Below are 21,617 nucleotides of genomic sequence, written 5' to 3'. Positions count from 1 at the left end.
TTATTAATCTATATTTTATCTGCATTGACAACAACTTATTGGTTACAATGAAATTATGACTTGGATCATGGGAATTAGTTCCTATGTTTCTACATATTATATTCATGGTATCCAAACTTTGTTTGACTTGCTGCTTCTTTTAATGTTAGCATTCAAATATTACTATTCAGATTATTAGCTGGAGTTCTATTTCTATTTCTTAATAAAAAAATGCAAAATAGTTTGTGGTCGATCTATGTCTAAAAATTGTATATAAATAAGAAATATGGCGGACATTGCAGACGATTTGCAAAATATAAAATTTATTTTCCAACATAATGAAAAGCCTACCGCAGGAAATATAGATTGCTACTCAGAGAGAAAGTCTATATATCTTGGTGAAACTGTTAGGTTGTATGTGGTTATTTCCAGAGAAACGAATGCCGAAGAACGATGGAAATCTCGTATCTGCCAAGTGGCCGCAAGTGGCAATTTTTCAAAAATCGATGAAACAACAAAACTGAAATTTAAGTCCCCCAAGAAAACCCCAGTAAGATCCTCCAATACTTTCACCGTTTGCCCAGTAGCTGTAACTTTGTCAGAAGATTCACTTACATCAGAATATAATTTAGAAAACAAGGTACCAGTACATGCAATACCTTTCCAATTATGCCTACGTTCTGACCGGAGGATGGCCACTGACAGTTCCTATCCGTCCCAATATAGCTGCAATATGAAAATACTGCGCGTCTCCACCTCTGTTTTAAGGCTATTTTGGAATCCTTACCGACTATTTTTCACTTAGTTCAGCTCTGAACGTAGGTCTCATTCCACTCGACCTCTACGTTCAGGGACTGTCCTATTGAATCCTTGTCGAAAATCTAATCGCTTCCCAGTCAATTTTACTGGGCAACTTTTTACTGCTAACCGGTCACGTGTCAGTCCCTGTGAACGCCTGAACAATATAAATGAACATCTTAGGGAGAAAATAAGACCTTGCTTACCTGGCTAGAGTCAGTATGAGCGACACAACACGCTGTTAAAAAATACGTCTCCGTCTTCTAACCGAATTGGCGGACATCATTGAAAGGGTAATGCACAAATTTAAGAACTCGGCCATATAAGATGAAACGAAATTTAGGTAAGCCTGGGAGAAAAAAAAAATGAAATCTTTGAAAAGTTGAGAATGTTCATTTATATTGTTCAGGCGTTAACAAGAAAGTTCATCAGGATTTTCCGGCATGGTTTCACCTAGTCAGTTGTGCAGGACGGTCGGCCTGACAAGGACAGCTGTCTAGTCGTTTGGATGGAACAAAAAACCACGGTCCCGTATACCAATATTGGTAGTTGGAATGTGATATAAGAGTTGGCCGTAGCACCGCTGTCCGGCAAAATTTCCCTCATAGTAGTCATAGCACACTGTATGGCGTATGCCTGTCTTCACTAGCCCAATCAGAGCAAAACAGGAGGACGTTAAACCCCATTTCATTTCATTTTTCTATGGAGTTAAATCAAATAACTTACGCATTGTTGTTGCTAGCCAACAATATAATTTATTATATAGTTCACTAGTTCACTTCAATAGGCCATATATAGGCCTACACTGAACTTCAATGCTCTGGTGATGCAATATTGAAAAAAAACATTTCTACATGGTTACCCATTGAGTATAATGTTAATAACTTTGTATGTTTTTACCAATAAATTTGTTATAAATAATTTTTTTATTATCTATTTTCAATAATATTTTACTTAATAAATATACAAGCTTAATTACTGAATTAAACTGCATATGATTATTGGTTAATTTTATACTCCCACATTTCATATGGACGTATCATGCCATCGCCCCTGACAGTCCGTCCATCCACAATTTGTTTGTGGACAATCTACAGGTCACAATTTTTATCCGATTTTGACGAAACTTGAAATATAGGTCGATCTTCCAAAGATCTCCGTTCCTTTTGATATTGGCATGTATCGGACCATAACATCATGGATTATGGCCCCCTGATTGTGCGAAAAATCACATTTTTAGCTTGTGGACACTCTAAGAGGTCACAATTTTCAACCGATTTTGATGAAACTTGAAATACATGTTTATAACCCAAAGATCTTGAAATGCATGTTTATAAGCTAAAGATCTTGGTTCCTGTTGATATTCGCGCATATCGGATCGTAAATTCCTGAATTATGGCCCCTGATCGTATGAAAAATCATGTTTTTAGCTTGTGGTCCATCTAAAGGTCACAATTTTTATCCAATTTACACTCAAATGATGGTTGAATCTGAATTTCGTGAAAATTGGACCAAAACTGCCAGACAAAATGGTATATGGTATATCAAGGTTGTGGACCCTCTAGCGGTCACAATTTTGATCTGATCTTGATGAAACTTTGAAATACATGTTTATAACCCAAAGGTTCGCGTATGTCGGATTGTAACTTCCAGAATTATGGTCCTTGATGGTACAAAAAATCACATTTTTAGCTTGTGGACCCGCTAGAAGTCACAATTTGTATCCATTTTTAAAAATGTTTAAATTTATCACAAATACACATCAATGGAGGTTGAGTTCGAATTTCGTACAAATATGATCCAAACTGCCAGACAAAATGGCCGCTCCTTGTACACAAATACATGTAATGTAAAAGTTTGTAATACCAAGGTTGTGTAGTGGACCATCTAGAAGTCACAAGGTTTATCTGATTTTGATGAAACTTAAAATATATCTTTATATCCCAAATATGTCTGTCTCTTGCGATATTCTCGCATTTCAGACCATAACTTCCTGCATTATTGCCCCTGATTGTATGAAGAATCGCTTTATTTTTTAGCTTATTCTCTATCCATCTCTTGCAAAATGTGGGCATATCTTGCCTGGCAACTGCTGGTTATTTATTTTTTGTAGGATTTCAAACCTTACTTTATTGATGACAAGAATTATCTTGTACCAGTTAAAGCATGTCTTAGTTCAATGGATGGCTATATAAATCGTGTCAATTTGAATGTATCAGTCTGGATGTGCACATCTCCATTAGATCAAACACCAGATCAAATAGCCAAAAAAGATTTTCATCTGGACAATCTAACATTACAAGTTTTAAAGAAAAAGACAGTTCAACAGAAAACAGGTACTTTTAATTAAAGACACAAAAGATATTAGAAAAAGAGCTGACAGTTCTCGCTATAATTGTTAAAAATTAGATACTGAAAAGGGAATAATATGTTGGAAATTTCAGTCAAATTACTTCATTCTGAGCAGAGTTATGACCATTTGAAGAACAATAGTCTCAATTGTCGTGTTTAAATCCATTGAAAATCAAATCCATCTGACGGTCTAGGGAGTTGATTATTGGCTTGTCATGTGAATTAATGTTTAATTAATGATTTATATAACATTTGAGGCGATACAAAAGATCTGCATTAGGCAGATTTAGCTTTAACATAATGCATCTTTAATGTATCACTTGTATTCTCTTAAAATTGTTCCCCATCTTTTAATCAACAATATAAATATAATTACTTTCCATTTGTTCCAACGGTTCATTAAACATAAAAAAAAATAACTGAATGTTTATCTGTCAGAGATAGGAATGTGTTTAATGATATGCATGAATACATTTGCTATACTTATTGATACATGTATATAAATATATATATGCATTCATTGATTTGATTTTAACCAATGAAAACACTGTCATACTTTTCTAAAGCGAAGTTCCCTATTTTATTTTTCAGTTAGCAAGGAACTGAATGTCATAAATCCACCATTGTTTAAGATAAAGGTCACAACAGCAGGAGGAAAACATCTTCTTTTGGTTCATGGTAGGTAATACTGTATCTATTGAAGAAACACATCAATCTATTTGTACCCATTATATCTGAAATTACTAACTGATCTCTTTCATTTGGTCACTTTCCCCCGGAACTAGCAACAGCCATTTTTAAACCATTATTAAAGAAATCAAACATGGATCCAGATGTTACCGTCCAGTCGGTAATCTATCTTACATTTCAAAACTACTAGAGAAGTGTGTTCAACATCGACATCAGTTAAATGAATTTGATCATATTTATTCCAATAACCTTGAAAATCCATTACAATCTGCCTACAAACAATACCACAGCACAGAAACTGCTTTACCCAAAATCACTAATGATATCTACCTGGCTATAGATCAACAGAATGTGTTATCTTGGTACTCTTAGATCTCTCAGCCGCATTTAACACGCTTGATACCGAGGATCTCCTTGGTGCGTTATGGTGTGAAATTGGCTTATGTGGTTCTGTTTTGTTTGAACTGGTTTAAGTCATATCTAAAAAATTCCACCCAAGCTGTCAGGATTAAAGATTCAACATCCGATGATAATAGAATGCTTTGTTGGGTACCGCAAGGTTCTGTACTTGGACCTGTACTTTGTACTTTTTAAAAGCATGTACTATGTTTTAGTTTAACTGATGTATTAATAATCAGATGTACAGGATTTTGACAAGAAATTTTAAGTTTCGTTTTTATTGATCGGATACCAGTCAACCTAGATAGAGCGGTGACAAGAGCCTCAAAGGTAAATAGGACAGGCCAGGACTCCCACAGGTGGCTTTTAGTTTTCAGTTCACCATATTTTAAAAAAAGTGGACTTCCAGAACCCGATTCTAATCCTATCCATACCACAAGGCACACAAAGTCACCGTCTTTCTTCTACTTTTGGATCAAGTAACACTGTTTTTATGTCCCCTCGAAGAAAGCAGGGGACTATTATAATTAAAATGGGTCCGTCCATCTGTCCGTCAAACTTTTTTGGACACAATAATGTTACCCTCCTTCTAATTGAGATAGAATGTTCAAACTTAGATGTGGGTGTTTATTTGGTGAATGCCTTGATGGAGTTCGAAGAAGAGCATTTTTTCTGCTTAGGCTAAGGATAAGCAATTTGATTAGTTGATGCTTTGAGACATGATAACTCTTGTTCTAATTAAGTGAGGGTGATGAAACTTGGTGCATAGTTTCATAATACCTTGATTAAGTTTGATAATGAGCATCTTCTGCTTAGGCTAAGCATAGATAAGCAATTTGATTGGTTGATGCTTTGGGACAAGATAACTGTGGTTCTAATTAAGTGAGAATGATGAAAATTAGTATATGGTTTCATTACATCAATACCATTACTAAGTTTGATAATGAGCATTTTTTGCTCACGCTAAGCAGAGATAAGCAATTTGTTTGGTTGATGCTTTGGGACACGATAACTTTGGTTCTAATTAAGTGAGAGTGATGAAACTTGGTGTATAGTTTCATCACATCAATACTAAGTTTGATAATGAGCACCCTTATCACCGAAACCATATTGACTGGTTGAGGAGAATGTATTTGCTAGCCTTTATAGGCCCATAGCTGGTGCGGGGGGCAAAGGGGCAGTTCAACCAATGTCACTTGGCTCCCATACTGATATGGCCGCGTTGGTTGTTGGCAGCTGCCCCCCTCGCCCCCCACCCTCTGCCAGCTATGGGCCTGCTTTAAAATGCTGCTGGTTGGAAATATTCCTTGTCTGACAACTCACTGTTATTGGTAAAGCCTCAGCTCAGTGTACTAGAAGGCTAATGGTCTGTTTCCTTATTTAAGATTTTTTAAAAATATGAACTGAAAGATGTTCTTTAGATAGTACATATAATTCTAGACTGCCATTTTGACATCTCCTTGATATTTATAATCATAGAAACAAGTTATTCTTCACCAGTTGAGTGACATTCTAAAACAGAAAAGATGAAATCACTACAAAATAATCTCAACTATAGAGGACCATAACTGGCACTAGGATTAATATATTTGAATAATCATTCGATAAAGATGCTACAGAAATATCTGTAATTTGAGATAAATAACTCATATTTTTACCATAAAATTTAAATGGTGTATGGCGGAAAGTCAGGAATATTGTACCTTCAAGTGTTTTCTCCATATTTGAAATGAAATAATTGTAGTTTATTTTTAATTTCAGTTTGTAATAAAAGTAATGAATCGGTAGAGTTAATAGATCTAAATATATTAAATACGTCCAGTAAATACAGTGTTGAAGAATCAGGAAGTCATGTTCTAGATACAGGCAATAATAATAAGTAGGTTTATTTCATATTGCTCTTGAGATTAAATTAACTTTGACTAACTACATGGATATGTTTCCGATCAATAAAAACAGTCTTCACTACCTATACATGTATAGAACTGTTTAGCTGAATCCTTGTATTTAAAAAAAATGTAGTTGTATTATTTTCATCAATTTTTTTTTATTTCAGTTTGAGTTCTGAACATATCACATCTAGAATTCATTTTAATAAATTAGGAAGTACAACTCTACCATGTTCCCTATTGCCAGAAGAAGAAATGTCTTTCATCTTTAATCTGTCTCTAGAAAATTTCAACTCATCAATTTCAGAATTGGTAAAGCTCATGCTTCCATAATGTTTATATTATGTAGGATTGGAAAGAAATGTGCTTTTTGTGTTAATTCATATTGTGTGTAAGGGAGAACTAATTTTGTACAGCAGCTTTTTTGACCACCAAGGAATTTTTCACATCTGCTAGAAAATTATTGACAAAGCTCATTAAAATCTGACAGATATTTCATATTTTTATAGTTCAAATTTTACAAGATATTTGTTTTTTGGACTTCCAGAACTGTAACAAAACTCATTTCCATGTCAAATGATTTCAATTCGATGGCGTTAGAACTTTGAGAACTGACAATCGAGCAACTCTGATCAATAATACTGATTTTGTTAACATTTTTTGTAGGAGCTGTATTTTAAATCTCAACTTAAATGGCGTCACAGTTCTTCTGTAACTAATGTTATTACAGTTTATAGGTGAGTTTTAAACAGCTGTTCTATGAAAATGAATTACAAACTAAAAAGTATCAATTTACAATAGCCAGGATGACCTTCGGTTGCACGTATTTTCGTACTAAAGTCGAACCATCTGCATGCGAATGGCATTTAGTTCAACCAGTGGTCATGACCAGCCGTACCATGCGATAAAGCACGGTCTGGATAGTTCAAAGATGGCTGAAAAAACTGACACTTGAGAAGATTTTCTGAAAAATATAATAAAATTGCCGATTGCCGTTGCGTTATTTACACTTTGGTCGGTATTGTAGGGCCCATGTTAACACCTGAAAGTTAGTGAATGGGCATTGTAGTAAGATGTTAAATTTGATTTTTTTTCGTCTTTTTTTGATGAATTTGACAGATTAGGATCTTCTTATTCGAATATACATGTATATAGGCACACAACAAAAAACTGTACGTGTGAAATGATCTTGGTTGGGTGACATAAATCCAATGAAAAATATTCTGATATTGACAAATCCTATTTGTAACCTATTTTAAGCTTGCTTTCAGATCACAGTATGGAAAATTAATCAGTTTTTAAAAATACATGAGTAAATAGGAGAAAATATAGCAGGCGGAACAACTGACATGGTCGCCACCATATTAAATAGTCAATGGCTAGGGCCATTTTGCGTTTGGGTGCTGGTTCAGACTGTTGTCGCGACCATAGTCTACATCCGAAGGTCGCCCTGGTACATTTACCTTACCTAATAAATATGACAGCATGATTTTGATACAAGTTTTGATAAAAATTCTCAAGGTTGGAAGTTGTGAGTTTTGAGCAGATTCTTTAATCAATGATCTTAATCCGTGCTTTTTCCACTTTTTCCCCCCTGCCTTCCCCTGAAGAAAGCAAGGCACTATTAAAATGGGTCTGTCTGTCTGTCTATCCATCTGTCTGTCTGTCCATCTGTCTGTCTGATCGTGAACATTTTATGCTCAGACCAAGGATAGATAATCAGTTTGATTACTTGATACTTTTGAAAAAGATAAATTTGCAATTAATTAGTATGTGTCATCTGTTTATTTTAGGATTTCAGAGGGGAACATCAGCCTACTTGTTGACTTGTTTGTGTTTATGTCTTATTGTGGTCATCTGAAAAAATACTGTTTTGTGTTTAGTGAGTTATTCCAATTTTCAAACTTTTTAAAAAGAGAATATACATTGTTCATTTTACTTTTCAGGTTACCAAAGTTTTGTGTGCATTATGCACCTTTTATCATTTCTATTGGATGTTCAGAGAATATTACTGTAGGCAAAAGGTTTGTTGACAAATGTTTTAAGTTAAAACTTTTAACCCTTTGGTCAGAAATTTAAAATTATTGTTTTTGTCCCCTGCCTTTTGAAGAAAGTGGGGAACTATTAAAATGAGTCTGTTCATCTGTCTGTCTGTCACACTTTTTGGGACACAATAACTTTCCTTCTAATTGAGCTTGAATATTCAAACTTTGTGTAGGTATTTATTAGCTGGATGCCTTGATAGAGTTCGAATATGAGCATTTCCTGCTTACGGCAAGCAGAGATAATTTGATTGGTTGATTCTTTGGGACACGATAACTTTAGTTCTTGTGTACAATTTCATTACATCAATACCTTGACTAACTACGATAAGCAATTTGATTGGTCGAGACATTGGAACACAATAACTCTCCTACAAATTGAGGTAGAATGTTTAAACTTGGTGTAGGCGTTCATTAGGTGAATGTCTTGATGGAGTTTGAAAATGAGCATTTTCTGCTTAGGCTATGCAGAGTTAAGCAATTTGATTGGTTGATGCTTTGGGACACGATAACTTTGGTTCTAATTAAGTGAGAGTGATGAAACTTGGTGTATAGTTTCATCACATCAATATCTTGACTAAGTTTGATAATGAGCCTTTTAACTCGTTGTTTGGTTGAGACTTTGGAGCTTGACAACGTTGTTTCTAATGGAGTGATAGTGGTGAAACTTTGTGTATAATTTCATTACATCAATACCTTAACAAAGTTCGATGTTGAGCATTTTCTTCTTAGACTTAGACAAAGTAGAGACTTTAATCTGATTGGTCGAGACTTTGGATTACAATAACTTTGATTCTAATTGGGTAAGAGCATTAGATTCATTATATCAATACCTTCACTATGTTCGATGATGAGAATTTTATGGTAAGGCTAAGTAGCGATAAGCAGTTTGATAGGTCAAGACTTTGGAACATAGCAACTCTGCTTTTAATTGAGGTGTATGTCTTGACTGATTTCAATGATTAATATTTCCCGCTAAAGCTAAGCAGAGCTAAGCAATTTCATTGGCCGATGCTTTGGTACAAGATAACGTTGATTCTAACTGATGGAGAGTGATGAAACTTAGTGTATAGTTTCACTAAGCATAGGTAATCAGTTTGGTTTCTCAATACTTTTGAAATAGATAAATGTGTAATTAATTAATATGTGTCATCTATTTATTTTGGGATTTTGCCAGGAGACGTCAGCCTCACTTTTGGCTTGTTAAAATCTATATTGGTTATCTATCCTATAAAAAGAACTCTACTGATTTATATCGTTGTTCGCTTAAAATTTAGTTTCAAAATCTTAAGTCTTTAATTATGATCCAATCTTTTTTTCTGAGCTGTTAAGCTTACTACTGTTGGATGACTTGGCTTCTGGTGAGAATGTTGCTTATATGTTCATTTGACTGTATTTACGTACTGGTTCTAAACATCAGTTTCAAATCAAATCAAACCATTCACTTTAAAATGAGACAAGAAATGAAGAAAGTTTATCAGAAAAGAACAATATAAACAGTGGGGACAAATGTGCCACAAAATTAATTTGCCACAAAATTAATTTGCCCTGTTGTCAAAATCGTTTTGATCAGGATACAGTTTGACTGTTTGAAAAGGAAATATTACCTTTGTTAAAGGGATTATTGTAAATAAATATCAGTTTAGGAAATGTCTTTTTTTTTCAGTTTCACCCTAACATACAATATAGTGAATAAACTACAGGATTTTTTAAGTATGAAACTGTACTGGAGTTTAAAACATCAACTGGAAGTAGCTAGACAGAAAGGTTAGTGCATTATATAGTGGTTAGTATAGGGCTGCCATGATATACCGTGGTATACATACCACAGTTTAGTTCACGGTACTTTAAATCCGTACCGCAGTTCGCTAAACACAGTATATATTTTTTTAACCGCCTGTTTTCTTCCCAAACTCAACTGTCATGCAGATCATCTAACCAAGATACGCTACTACCATCTTAGGAACATCAGCAGCATCTGTCATATGTTAACGGCAGAATCCACAGCAACCCTACTTGTATATTGAATTCCAACTGCAAAGGGATCTTTTACGTACACGCCAATGTGTACATGGGACCTCGGTTTTTCGTCCCATCTGAACGAATAGACAGCTGTCCTTGTCAGGCCCTCTGTCCTGCATCACTGACAAGGGGGAACCACCCCGATAAATTAAAGACATTCCTGTATTCTAAATATTAAAAACAAACTCTAAAGTAACTTAGAATTGACTTTGTGTGTGCTTTGAGCAGACTTTATTGTTTGGAGTTTTCAGCAATATATAATATAAAAATCCTATTAGTATTATTTTACACCATGTGTGACCATAAAAGAGGTAAAGTGACTTTGTTCTAGAAAATTCTTATGACACATGGACAATACTTGGGTGCTCTATGTATACAACTCTATAATAGCAATCATAAGATTATGTGGGTTCTATACATCTACATGTCGTAGAATTTTATAGTAACATGGCAGAGATTGATCATAGCTATATTTGAGAATTAGGTTTTGAAAAATACATTATTTTTCCGGAGTGCAAAATGACCGATCTAGTTTCAGTCATTGTGCTATACACTCCCTAAATCAGTGGTTCTCAACCTTTTTTTGGCAACGGCACACCTTGGAACATATAAAAAAAATGGCGGCACACCTGGCTAAATATATATGAAAAATATCTGAATTTTGTAAAATAAAAACATGACAAATCATAGACGGCAGACAACCGTAGACACAGAATCGTCATGTAAACATAGAATGACGCAAACTAAATGACACTAGTGAATACTCAATTGGGATCAAGTGGCTTTTCACATTTTCTTTTCACACTGGTTGAGAATCACTGCCCTAGATCTTGAGGCTCTAGGCTTCAGCCTGCCAAGCCTTTAGGTAAATTGGGATGACTTATGACCAACAACATTTAAAAAAGCTTTTCCAAGTACAAACTGTGTGTTTTGATGATATATTTGGAGTAAAAACATATTCAAACTAATTAATCTATCCAAAATTTGCTTCAGATGCCTCTCAAAACTTTGTATTCGCAAGGAGATACTCCAAGCTATAATTAATTTTTTGGTTGAGGGAGGACCAATTTTTATAGGCCCACATTTTCATGTGGACGTATATTATCGTTGCCCAAGTCCATCCATCCACAATTTGTTTGTGGACACTCTACAGGTCACAATTTTTATCAGATTTCGACGAAACTTGAAATATAGGTCTATCTCCCAAAGATCTTGGTTCCTTTCGATATTGGCATGTATCGGACCATAAATTCATGGATTATTGCCCCTGATTGTACGAAAAATCACGTTTTTAGCTGGTGGACACCCTAGAGGTCAAAATTTTGATGAAACTTGAAATGCATGTTTATAACCGAAATATCTTGTTTCCTTTCGATATTCGGGCATATCAAATCGTAATTTCTTCCTGAATTATGGCCCCTGATTGTACGAAAAATCACGTTTTTAGCTTGTGGTCCCTCTAAAGGTCATAATTTTTATCTGGTGGACACTCTAGGGGTTAAAATTTTGATAAAACTTGAAATGCATGTTTATAACCGAAATATCTTGTTTCCTTTCGATATTCGGGCATATCAAATCGTAATTTCTTCCTGAATTATGGCCCCTGATTGTACGAAAAATCACGTTTTTAGCTTGTGGTCCCTCTAGAGGTCATAATTTTTATCTGATTTAAAAAAACGTGTGAATATATCAGTTATACACTAATGAGGGTTGAGTTCGAAGTTCGTGAAAATCAGACAAAAACTGATGGACATAATGGCCGCTCCTTGTACTCAAATAGTGTAAAAATTTGGTATATCCAGGTTGTTGGGCCCTGTAGAGGCCACATCCGATTTGGATGAAACTTTAAATATATGTTTTTATCATAAAGATCTTGGTTACTTTTGATAATCACAAATATCCAAACATAACTTCCTGGATTATGGCCCCTGATTGGTAAAAAAAAATTTCCAATTTTAAAAACCATTTAGATATATCACCATTCCACCATAATGAAGGTTTAATTGGAATTTTAAGAAAATCGAAATTAAACTGCCTGACAAAATGGCCGCTCTTTGTACGCAAATTGTGTATAAGTATGTAATAAAACGTTTTTTTATTCAGAATGTATTTGTCTTTACTTACTGTCCATTTACCATACATATTGAGGCCTAAGTAAATTCTTGAATTATTTTCTGCCAACTTCTTTTTCCGCTGTTTAATTGTAGAGTAGTTATACATTTACAACCCTCAATGTTCCCAAAACTGCCTAACCATTCCATCAAGAAAAAACAACTGCTCCCTAAGTCAAGCTGGCAGACAATAAGCCATTGGTTTGCTTGTGTAGTGATACTCTGACATTTTTGCCCACGGCTTGCCCCATGGGTGTTTTTTGAGAAATAACCACCTGATAAAATAATTTCTTGAGAATGTATCTTTAAGGTTTTTCGGGAAGACATTACCAGGAATCTAATCCTTTCTGTAAAAATCTGGCTAGAAATGGGTCACTAGATCTAGAGGTTACCATCTTCAGAAAATAGCATCAGAAAGCTTCAAAAAAAGAGAATCTCTTCACCCCCACCCACCCTGCATTATTTACTGGGCTCAATCAGATTTCTCATACTTGATGTATAAGCACTTTTCACAATAATTTTTGATAAACCCAATCAAAATCGGGTTGAATGGTAGTTACACACTCAGTAAACTATATTAATTTTGGAATTTTGAATATTATTCACCATGTCTTGATGTCCGATTGGGCATATTCCTGGTTGGACAATTTAGGACGTTTGGAAAATAGCGTTAGACATGACGTCCGGAATATACGGGTGAAATCCCACTATTGCCCTATCATCAGCTACATTGTCCAGATACCAACCATTTCATACTGAATTTTATCTGGCTATCTTTTTCCAAGGACCTCTGACAGTAATAGGATGATAAGATGATTGTATTTTACAGAGGGATTTTTTTTATATTTAGGTGATAATGATGGTAATAGACAGAGATTAGAAATGATGAATAGAGCTGTCATATGTCATGATCCTGATATACACGTGGGGTAAGGAATGATATGCTCTGCATACAGTACTGGCTTAACATTCATTTAGTCTAAAACTGTGCAGACAAATCCTTGATGATCGGACTCCTCCCCCAGCATATTGTCATAGGAAACAGTATGAACAAATTTAGATAGATATTTTATTTGAAAGGACATTACCTCTTTTGATTCGTGTGAAAAGTTAATCAATTAGTTTAGTGATTTATTTAGTGCAATCATATTTAGTGCCTTTAGATTCTTACTAAATGAATGTGCAAATAGCCTGCTTAATAAAACATTGGGTTAATGAAATTTGAATCCTGGGATCAAATCAACCCATAGTTCGTCAAAAGGGGCAACATGCCATGGCAGAATAAAAGTGAAGTATAGGGTCTTAAAACAATGGTCAATCATAAATATTCTTAACTGTAATATATGCTATGACCAATTAAGTTTGTATTTGTTACTTTTAGTATTTGGTTTGTTTAATTAGAACTTTTAAAATATTTATGGTCTGTCTGGTTTGTTGTTCCTTTAATTATATATTTTTAATTACAATATATAATATAGAATAAAAAACATATTTTTTGGATGATGCATATAGTACCTATGATATAAGACTCAATTCACTTTGTACCCTGGAGTAGATTTGAAAGGACATCCATAGTTAAATTCAAACCGAGTGGCATTAGCAGAGACATTGTGAGTTACAATCTTGAGATGACAGTAAGAAGTCAATAGAAAGTCTGCTTCCATGTTTACCCTACGTACCCAGGGCCACACTTTGTCATATAGTAAGCATAGCAATAGTTAAAGGACAATGTTGGTGTCAGACTGTTAGCCAATATTACCAATCTGATTAAAATACAGATCTATATTTCGTTTCGTTTTTTATACTTTCGATGGCCTACACTACATGATGATCTGACCGGTTGTTGCGATAGGTCATGTCAGAGGTCATACGAGCAGCAAGTTAGCCGATTACGCCAGACGTTTGATTAACCAATCAGCATTAGTGTTACTAGTGGATTCCTACAGTTCCGTGCAAAACACACCTAAAGCTCGCCGTAACAGACCGTTTCATTGGCTAATACCTCACACTATTCAAACAAGTCAATATAACAACTCTTCCAGATCCTAGTGTAGTAAAGACAAGTAAAACGAAATTTTGAACTATAAAAATGAAACGAAATAGGATCTGTGTTTTAATCAGATTGCCAATATTACATAATCCTGGTTAAACACATGTCTGCAAGATCACCATGCAGGGGATGATAACCCTTGGGTCAGGGATTTTAACCAAATTTTTTCTGTGAGATGGGTTAGTACCCAGATACATCCCCACAAAATATTAGAATGATTCAGGTGATGCCGACCTGGAAAATTGGAATAATATTTTTTCATAGAAAAATAAGCAAAAAATGCAAAATTTTTGGACCAAAATTGGATGATCTGTTATTCGGACAATAATTGATTTGGACAGACAAAATTTTGGCTAATAGTAGGACCACGTAGCCTCCTCCCACGCACCAAGTTTTAAGCTTCTACTACTACTGATACCTTGGTACTGGCAGGATACACAACTCTCTCTGAAAATTGAATTTAAGGAAAACCAAAGTTTGAGAGGCTATAGCTCGTTCTTTGCAGGGACTAGGACCAAATAACAAAATATAGTGCTAAAGTTGATAATAGACAGTCATTTGAACTATTGAAAATAATCGTCAGTCATCAGTGAAAAGTTGAATCATGTGGAAAATACTGTTTTACTGAAGCACCCTAGTGCATTGACTTCTATTCAGTTTTTTTCTTCTGACTCCTGACATATACTTTGAGGAATGCCCTCCACAACCACACCTAGCAATGATATGCTAGACCTGCAAAGAAGAAGCTACAAACGTTTTAGGATGGCATAGCTTTAACAATATGTAAAATGACCACTTTAAGATAACTCAACAAAGAAAATTCCACACGATTCATCCATTCCCAAATGAATGCAGGATTTTAAGTCGATCACTAGGCCTGTCAAACATGGTCCAATATAAAAATTTTAGGGTCACAACATTTTGAGTTGTCCCAAAACAACAATTTCCGGAAGTTGTCATTTAAAAAAAAATTCACTACATCATGTGATTTGTAAATTCTGTGGTGGAGACAGAAGTAAGTGTCAAAAAGTAAGAATGATATGACCTTAGTTTATTTATAGGGCTTCTTGAATAAACTATTTTTATCGCTTAAAATGTGTAAGTAGAAAAAAATAATAATACAAGGGAATGCACAGACTTTTTCTTTTTTCTCACTTTCTCTTTTCTCGTAACAGTCAATATATTCTCTCACGGCCTCATGTAACAACTTTTTGATTTTCAACAGAATTATCAGTGAGCTAAAAATAGCTCAATATTTAGATTCGTAACTTTCAGCCGAATTGGAATTGTAATATTTTGTCACGTTTTGACAATATATTTAATACTTAAATCTACTATTATTTACTGTTGTATTGTGTGAAATATAGGGCTGCCACTAATATTATACTAGTACAAAGTGAATTGGATGTCTAAAATGAAATTACTAATATTACTACTAATTATATAGTTAACACAGGGTACAATTTTATGAATACACAATTACTTAGTTTAAAACTATGCAATGCTTGGACGAGGATATTCTTAAAAATCAAGCAAATGATGATAGTGGGCTTGATAAAGACAAGAGTATCCTCATTGAAATGTTGCATAGTAGTAAACACACTATGTGTGTAGTATCCATAAAATTGTACCTTGTGTTTAATTACTAAAAGCCTATCAAAGAAATTATAATAGTTCCATTAGAATTTGTTAACATTTAATTCATACTAACAATTTACAGTTCATGTCCTAGAGGTTCATCTGTACCTGTTCCTGTTTCTTTCCAAATATTAGAACCAGGATTATTTGAGGTTGGTTACATTTTCTCAAGAATCCTTTTCTACATTTAAGGATGCATTATGTAAGATTTAGATACAGAGCTGGCTGTTCTTGCTATAATAGTTTAGAAATAAATAATGCAAAATGAATATATTGAAAATTACTTCATTGTGAAATCTGACTGTAGTGATCACTGTTTAAAATCGGAGTCATCCAATGGCTAGAGAGTTGATTATGGGCTTGTCATTTTAATAAATGTTTAAATAATAGTTTACATAACATTTGAAGCCAAATTAAAGACCTGCAATAGGAAGATGTAGGTCTTACATAATGCATCTTTAATCAATTAATTAGTGTTTCTATTGTTAATTGTTTTTTTCTTAAAAGGCTTCCTATACATATACATGTAGGTATAGGACATATCATGACGCAGGTTAGAGTCTTTCAGAATAGCTTTCAGTTGATGGATAATGGACTGTTTTACATATTATCATTTCATCCAGTTTTCATCTTTTACCATTGGAGTTAGGTAATGCCTAGCTATCCATAATGAGTGCTAGGTTACAGCAAAATCTCTAAAGTTTTCTATTCTTCAGAAAGATATATTCTTCTCAATTTTCATTTTCCAGTTTAGCGACTTAATGAAGGTAAACCTAAGATATGCCCTACCAGATTCACAGAGTACCCTTAAACAAGACTCACTAGGTACTCCGGTGTCCATAGACACAACCTCTACACTGTCCACGGAAGACCAACTGGCAGCCTCAGAAGAACTGTGGAGAGATCGAAGTGGTAGCACATCATCACTCAACACACCAACATCAGAGAGTGCTGAAGAGAAGCGTAAATCTTTTGCCACCAAGTCCTACTCATTTGGTGACCTGGGACCAACTTTATCAACAGATTCTGATGAAGCGAGGAGGAAAAGGTAAATTAATATTAGTCCTCTAGTTTGAGAAATAAGATAGTCCTTAGCTATGTCCATCTATGTCTGTTTTATTTTTAAATAGGTCAGTGTAGGGGTGTGTACCATGTTGCTAATTACCTTACACAGAAGAAATTCAAGAATTGTTAACTTTAAACCCATTCATAACAAACCTCTTTTTTCTCAAGCATTACCGGTATGCTGCACCAGAATCCAGCAAATGAAATAGCACACCATAACCATGTACAATAAATCATTTTTATTAAGGAACATTTCCTCTACTGTTATTTGACAGACTTGTCTGTGATTAGACAAGATAATATTGTATAATGCATGTGAAGGTTATGAATCAAGCTGATGAACTCATCGATGTGCACAGTGACATATTCTAGTATGTTTGTACAACCACCTTTCATTGACTTTAGTAATCACCTAGTGAGATTGCTGCTTCCTGCCATTGATTAATATGATATTTTTCAAATAATGTTTGCTTGTAGTTGAGAGAACTATAGTTAATTAAAAATTGTTATCAGCAACTGAACTTGCATATTAAAAGCTATTGGTAGTAAAAAACATGTCCAGCTGTAGAGTTTTAGCGGCATGACACATGCAAAGGAGGAGTTATAATGCATTTAATGCTTGTTAAAGGGCAAAATGGATATAAAAATGTTATTGTGTAAAGTTATCTTCGTACCCAGTAAACCATGTTAGTGTTTTTGGACAATCTTAAACTTTGCCCAAAGTAAAGAGATGTAATTAAAATTTGTGTAAATGATATAAATATAGAAGTTTGCCATGCAACTAAGTAGACTGTGAAAATCTTATCATTAAAATAGAAGACAAATTACAGTTTAAATCCATCAGATAGAATCAGAAGCGAAGAAGGTAGTAACAACCTAATATGAGTACTAGTTACTTCTCTGTCTTCCGATTTTCAAATTGACTACTTTTTGATTGAGATTTCACTGTTCCATTATAAACTGGAAGATAAAAATCAAAAATGTTTGAATTAAGAGCAATGTATTTTGATTATTGATAGTTGAAATCCACGTCATAAATCTTATCTCTTAAGTTACTCTTAACATAACCTGTCACACTGCAACGTGAATATGAATATATCTGAACTGGTATGTAGTAATGTTCTTTTTAAGGCATGTGCATTTACAATGTAGGAAGGAAATATAATATTTGTATTTTTTTATCTGTTTGTTTTAAAGGTTTAAAAACATAAAGAGATCATCAGCTGTACCCCCACCCCGACCGCCACCACCAAGATTATTAACACAAGTAGAAAAAGATGTCACAAATCCGAGTAACTTTCTTAAAAAATCATTCCAAGTTTACATTCCTCATCATGTTTAATTTTTTTTATTTAAATGGACAAGACCTTTTGGATTTGATGTGTTATTTCAAGAGAGAAATCTATTGTAAAAGAGATTGTGAAAGATCCCATTCACAACACAGCTTAGGAACTTAGGAAGGACTTCCTTTTGTTTTATACTCAAAAGCTTAATTTGACTGAATCTGCAGATTTTAAATTATAATGTATAGAGATGTTCCCCACAATAACTCAAACAGGTCTTTTCGTTTACCTGTTGCTATTTATTTTAAAAAGGCATTTTGTCAAGTTATCAAATGGTTTCTAATATTGTAGTTAAGTTTTTAGATACCAATGCAACATTTAATGAGGACCAAAATTGTTGTCACTTCTGCATCCATCTACGTCACTGTACAGGTCAAAGTTCCGAAAAGGTTAAATAAACTGAAATGGGGTTTAATGTCCTACCTTTATGCACCAACCGGGTTTACAAAGATGGGTATATACCATGCAGTTTTCTCAATCAATACACCTAGAAGCTTTTCCGTTTCCTTCAAAACTGTAGCTATTTTTCATTTGTTCGTGATAGAAAACATTATGGAAATTAAGAATTTCCTGATACCAAATTACAGAATTCATGTTCAAACTTATGAAAGAATGTTAATGTCATATATTGGTGTTGTTCTGGACTGTTGATTTGTCCGATTCCTTGGTCAACCTTGCAGACCATATGAGTTATGCCATAATCCCTATCTTTATTATTAAAATGTAAAAGTATCTAGTAGGCTGGAGTAATTTTTCTATCAGTCTTGATCAAGAGAGTGTGAGTGCATAATTTAATGATCTCAAAATGAGTTTAATATGTTGTATTTCTTTGTTTCGTCCTTATTTAAAAATTGTATTGTCAACTTCTTTATATTTACTGTGATGCTGGTATAGTTTTGTGTGCATAATATTTCAAGTAATTTTGATAGTCTTTATTCTACTGTATATTATCTCTGCTTTGGCTACAACAAATTTTAAAGTGGACAATAGCATTTATTGTGTACATATATATTATTGTATATATATATACGGTAATTAGCTGTCTGGTTATTCGGTTGTACAGTTCAAGCAATGAATCCACCAGTAAACAATGCATTTCAAATACAAAACGAGTGTCATATTTCCTTTCCACCAATTGTAAGATATACAAGAATCTCTGTTCATTCGTTCGTTTTACGTCCACTTTCCCCTAGGGGAGAATCTGTATAGGATCTTTGACACTATATACAAATTTATCTCTATTTAGCACAAACTAATTTCACAAGGAATAATCAGACAAGTTTTGATATATTATTCACTGTGGATTTTTATAACTGTCATCAGTTGGTCTGTGATGAACTTAAGACAGGTCAAATGTTGTTCCCATACTGAAAAAATAGCCTCATAAGGCATATTTGTAACCACCACTTTGATCGATGTAGCAACTTTGCTGCTGGTAGCAGTATATGGGGGCAGAAAAGGTCCTGTATAAATATGTGATTGTATGAGTCTTAGACTTTGTGATGTTCTATTATGTTGTTTTATTTTTTAAAAGTTTTTCTTTTATTATAAAATATATTTATTACATTTATTATATGTTTCAAGCTTTTTTAAATGAATCTCGTTTTCTTTTTGTTCATCATTATCAGTATTTTGTTAGCTGTTTTTAAAAACATATTCCTTTCAATTCTAGTGATAGGAAATTCTGTATTATTAGTGATGTATATGTTGTTTTCTTTGGAATTAGCCAATAGATGGTTGTTAATGGGTCATTGTCATAAATTATATACAAACACATGTGCAATATTGGTGATAGGTCTATAACCTAAGCCTATTATTATTTATAATGTATATCAATCTGTTCCATGTTTAGTTATTTTGTTTTCAAAAGTAAGTAAATAATTGTTGAAAAGTTAAATTGTCCTACTTATCTTTTTAAAGATACATTTACAGTCTCACGTAAATCTGTTTTCATTAAAATGTTGTTCAGTTGTCTTGGGTTTTTTTTTTATCTTTTTATATTCGGTATATTATATTTTACCTGACTAATTTTACATAAAATTTCATAATTTTTATTAATGTATCCCATTCAAAGTGCTTAAGTAGAAATTGCTAACCATCAATTAATAGTAACTGTAATGAAGCTGAAGTTTCATCACTCTCACCAAAATTTATCGTGTTTCAAAGCATCGACAAAATAAATTGCTTATTTCTGCATAGCCTAGACACAAAAATGTTTGTAATGGAATCCAGTCAAGACATTCACCTAATGATAATCTACATTAAGTATGGACATTTTACCTAAATTTGAAGCCAAGTTATTGTGTTCCAAAGTCACGATCAATCAAATTGCTTTACTAAGCAGAGAGAATGCTCATCTTCGAACTTTGTCAAGACATTCGCCTAATGAAGATCTACATTAAGATTAAATAATATCTTCCAAGTGTTTGGTGAAGTATTTCAGTATTTGTATATTCGATCGCATACCTCATATTCGAATACTAGTCAGATACTCGAATTGTCAGCTAAGATCTATCTATCATGACGTCTTCCTTTATCTTATAATCCATTACATGGTGAAGTGTATCAACTAAATATGTTCACTAACTGCACTATTACACTGGCTACATTACCAACTGTCCATTTTTGGGGCTCAGTTTCAGATGCATTAGGAAAGCAAATGATGTGGGGGTTGTAAATGGTATCGCATTTATGCTGAAAATAATAAAATATAGTATACTATAGATAGAGGCAACTAAGATTATACAATTTCCAATTAAGGGAGAAAGTCAATGCTATTGTCTTGTTGGTAGTCATTTGTCCGTTTGTAGGAACGGCTTGAACAATTTTACAATGCCTTAAAGTAGCTAAATCGCTAATAGTTGGGACCTAGAAATTAACACATACGGGTTGTAAGGCATATAATAATGTAATATGAATGTATACATTCAATCCTTTCTTTTTTTACTGTAATTTCTAATCAGTTATGTTCGGTGAAACACGCCAGAAGTCTCAATCGAATGGCAATCTCTAGCGGCACACTGGTTGAGAATCACTGGGTTAAGGTATAAACCTGTGTAATTGGAGACAAAAGAGTGTAGGTTTAGGGTATAAAGGGAAATGCCGAGGGTAAATTTAGAACTAAATAGCCCTTTTGGATTCGCGAGAGAGCGTGTGGGTCGGTATTAGGTTCTAAATGAAGATTTAGAATAAAACAGTGTGCCTTGAAATATTGCGGGTAGCGAATGCAATGGTAGCTG

At 33.9% G+C, this 21,617-nt stretch overlaps 1 protein-coding gene across 2 annotated transcripts; it reads left to right on the top strand.

Annotated features, from left to right (window-relative positions):
- The first annotated feature begins 273 nt into the window (after positions 1–273).
- LOC126823005 (trafficking protein particle complex subunit 14) lies at positions 274–20,349 on the top strand. Of its 2 annotated transcripts, XM_050551844.2 has the most exons (12): positions 274–619; positions 2,891–3,113; positions 3,721–3,807; positions 5,980–6,097; positions 6,275–6,419; positions 6,774–6,844; positions 8,054–8,131; positions 9,816–9,916; positions 13,133–13,211; positions 16,053–16,122; positions 16,720–17,018; positions 18,233–20,349. In XM_050551844.2, exons 2-12 carry the CDS (start codon positions 2,957–2,959, stop codon positions 18,375–18,377), a joined length of 1,350 nt encoding a protein of 449 aa, XP_050407801.1. In that variant the 5' UTR covers positions 274–619; positions 2,891–2,956; the 3' UTR covers positions 18,378–20,349. The 2 variants fall into 2 exon arrangements, 1 of the variants encoding a protein (XP_050407801.1); XR_007681072.2 differs by lacking the exon at positions 16,053–16,122.
- Positions 20,350–21,617: the final 1,268 nt, after the last annotated feature.

This window comes from Patella vulgata, chromosome 1, assembly GCF_932274485.2.
Source record: "Patella vulgata chromosome 1, xgPatVulg1.2, whole genome shotgun sequence".
Taxonomy (NCBI): Eukaryota; Metazoa; Mollusca; class Gastropoda; family Patellidae; genus Patella; species Patella vulgata.
This window is presented reverse-complemented; position numbering and strand designations above follow the sequence as displayed.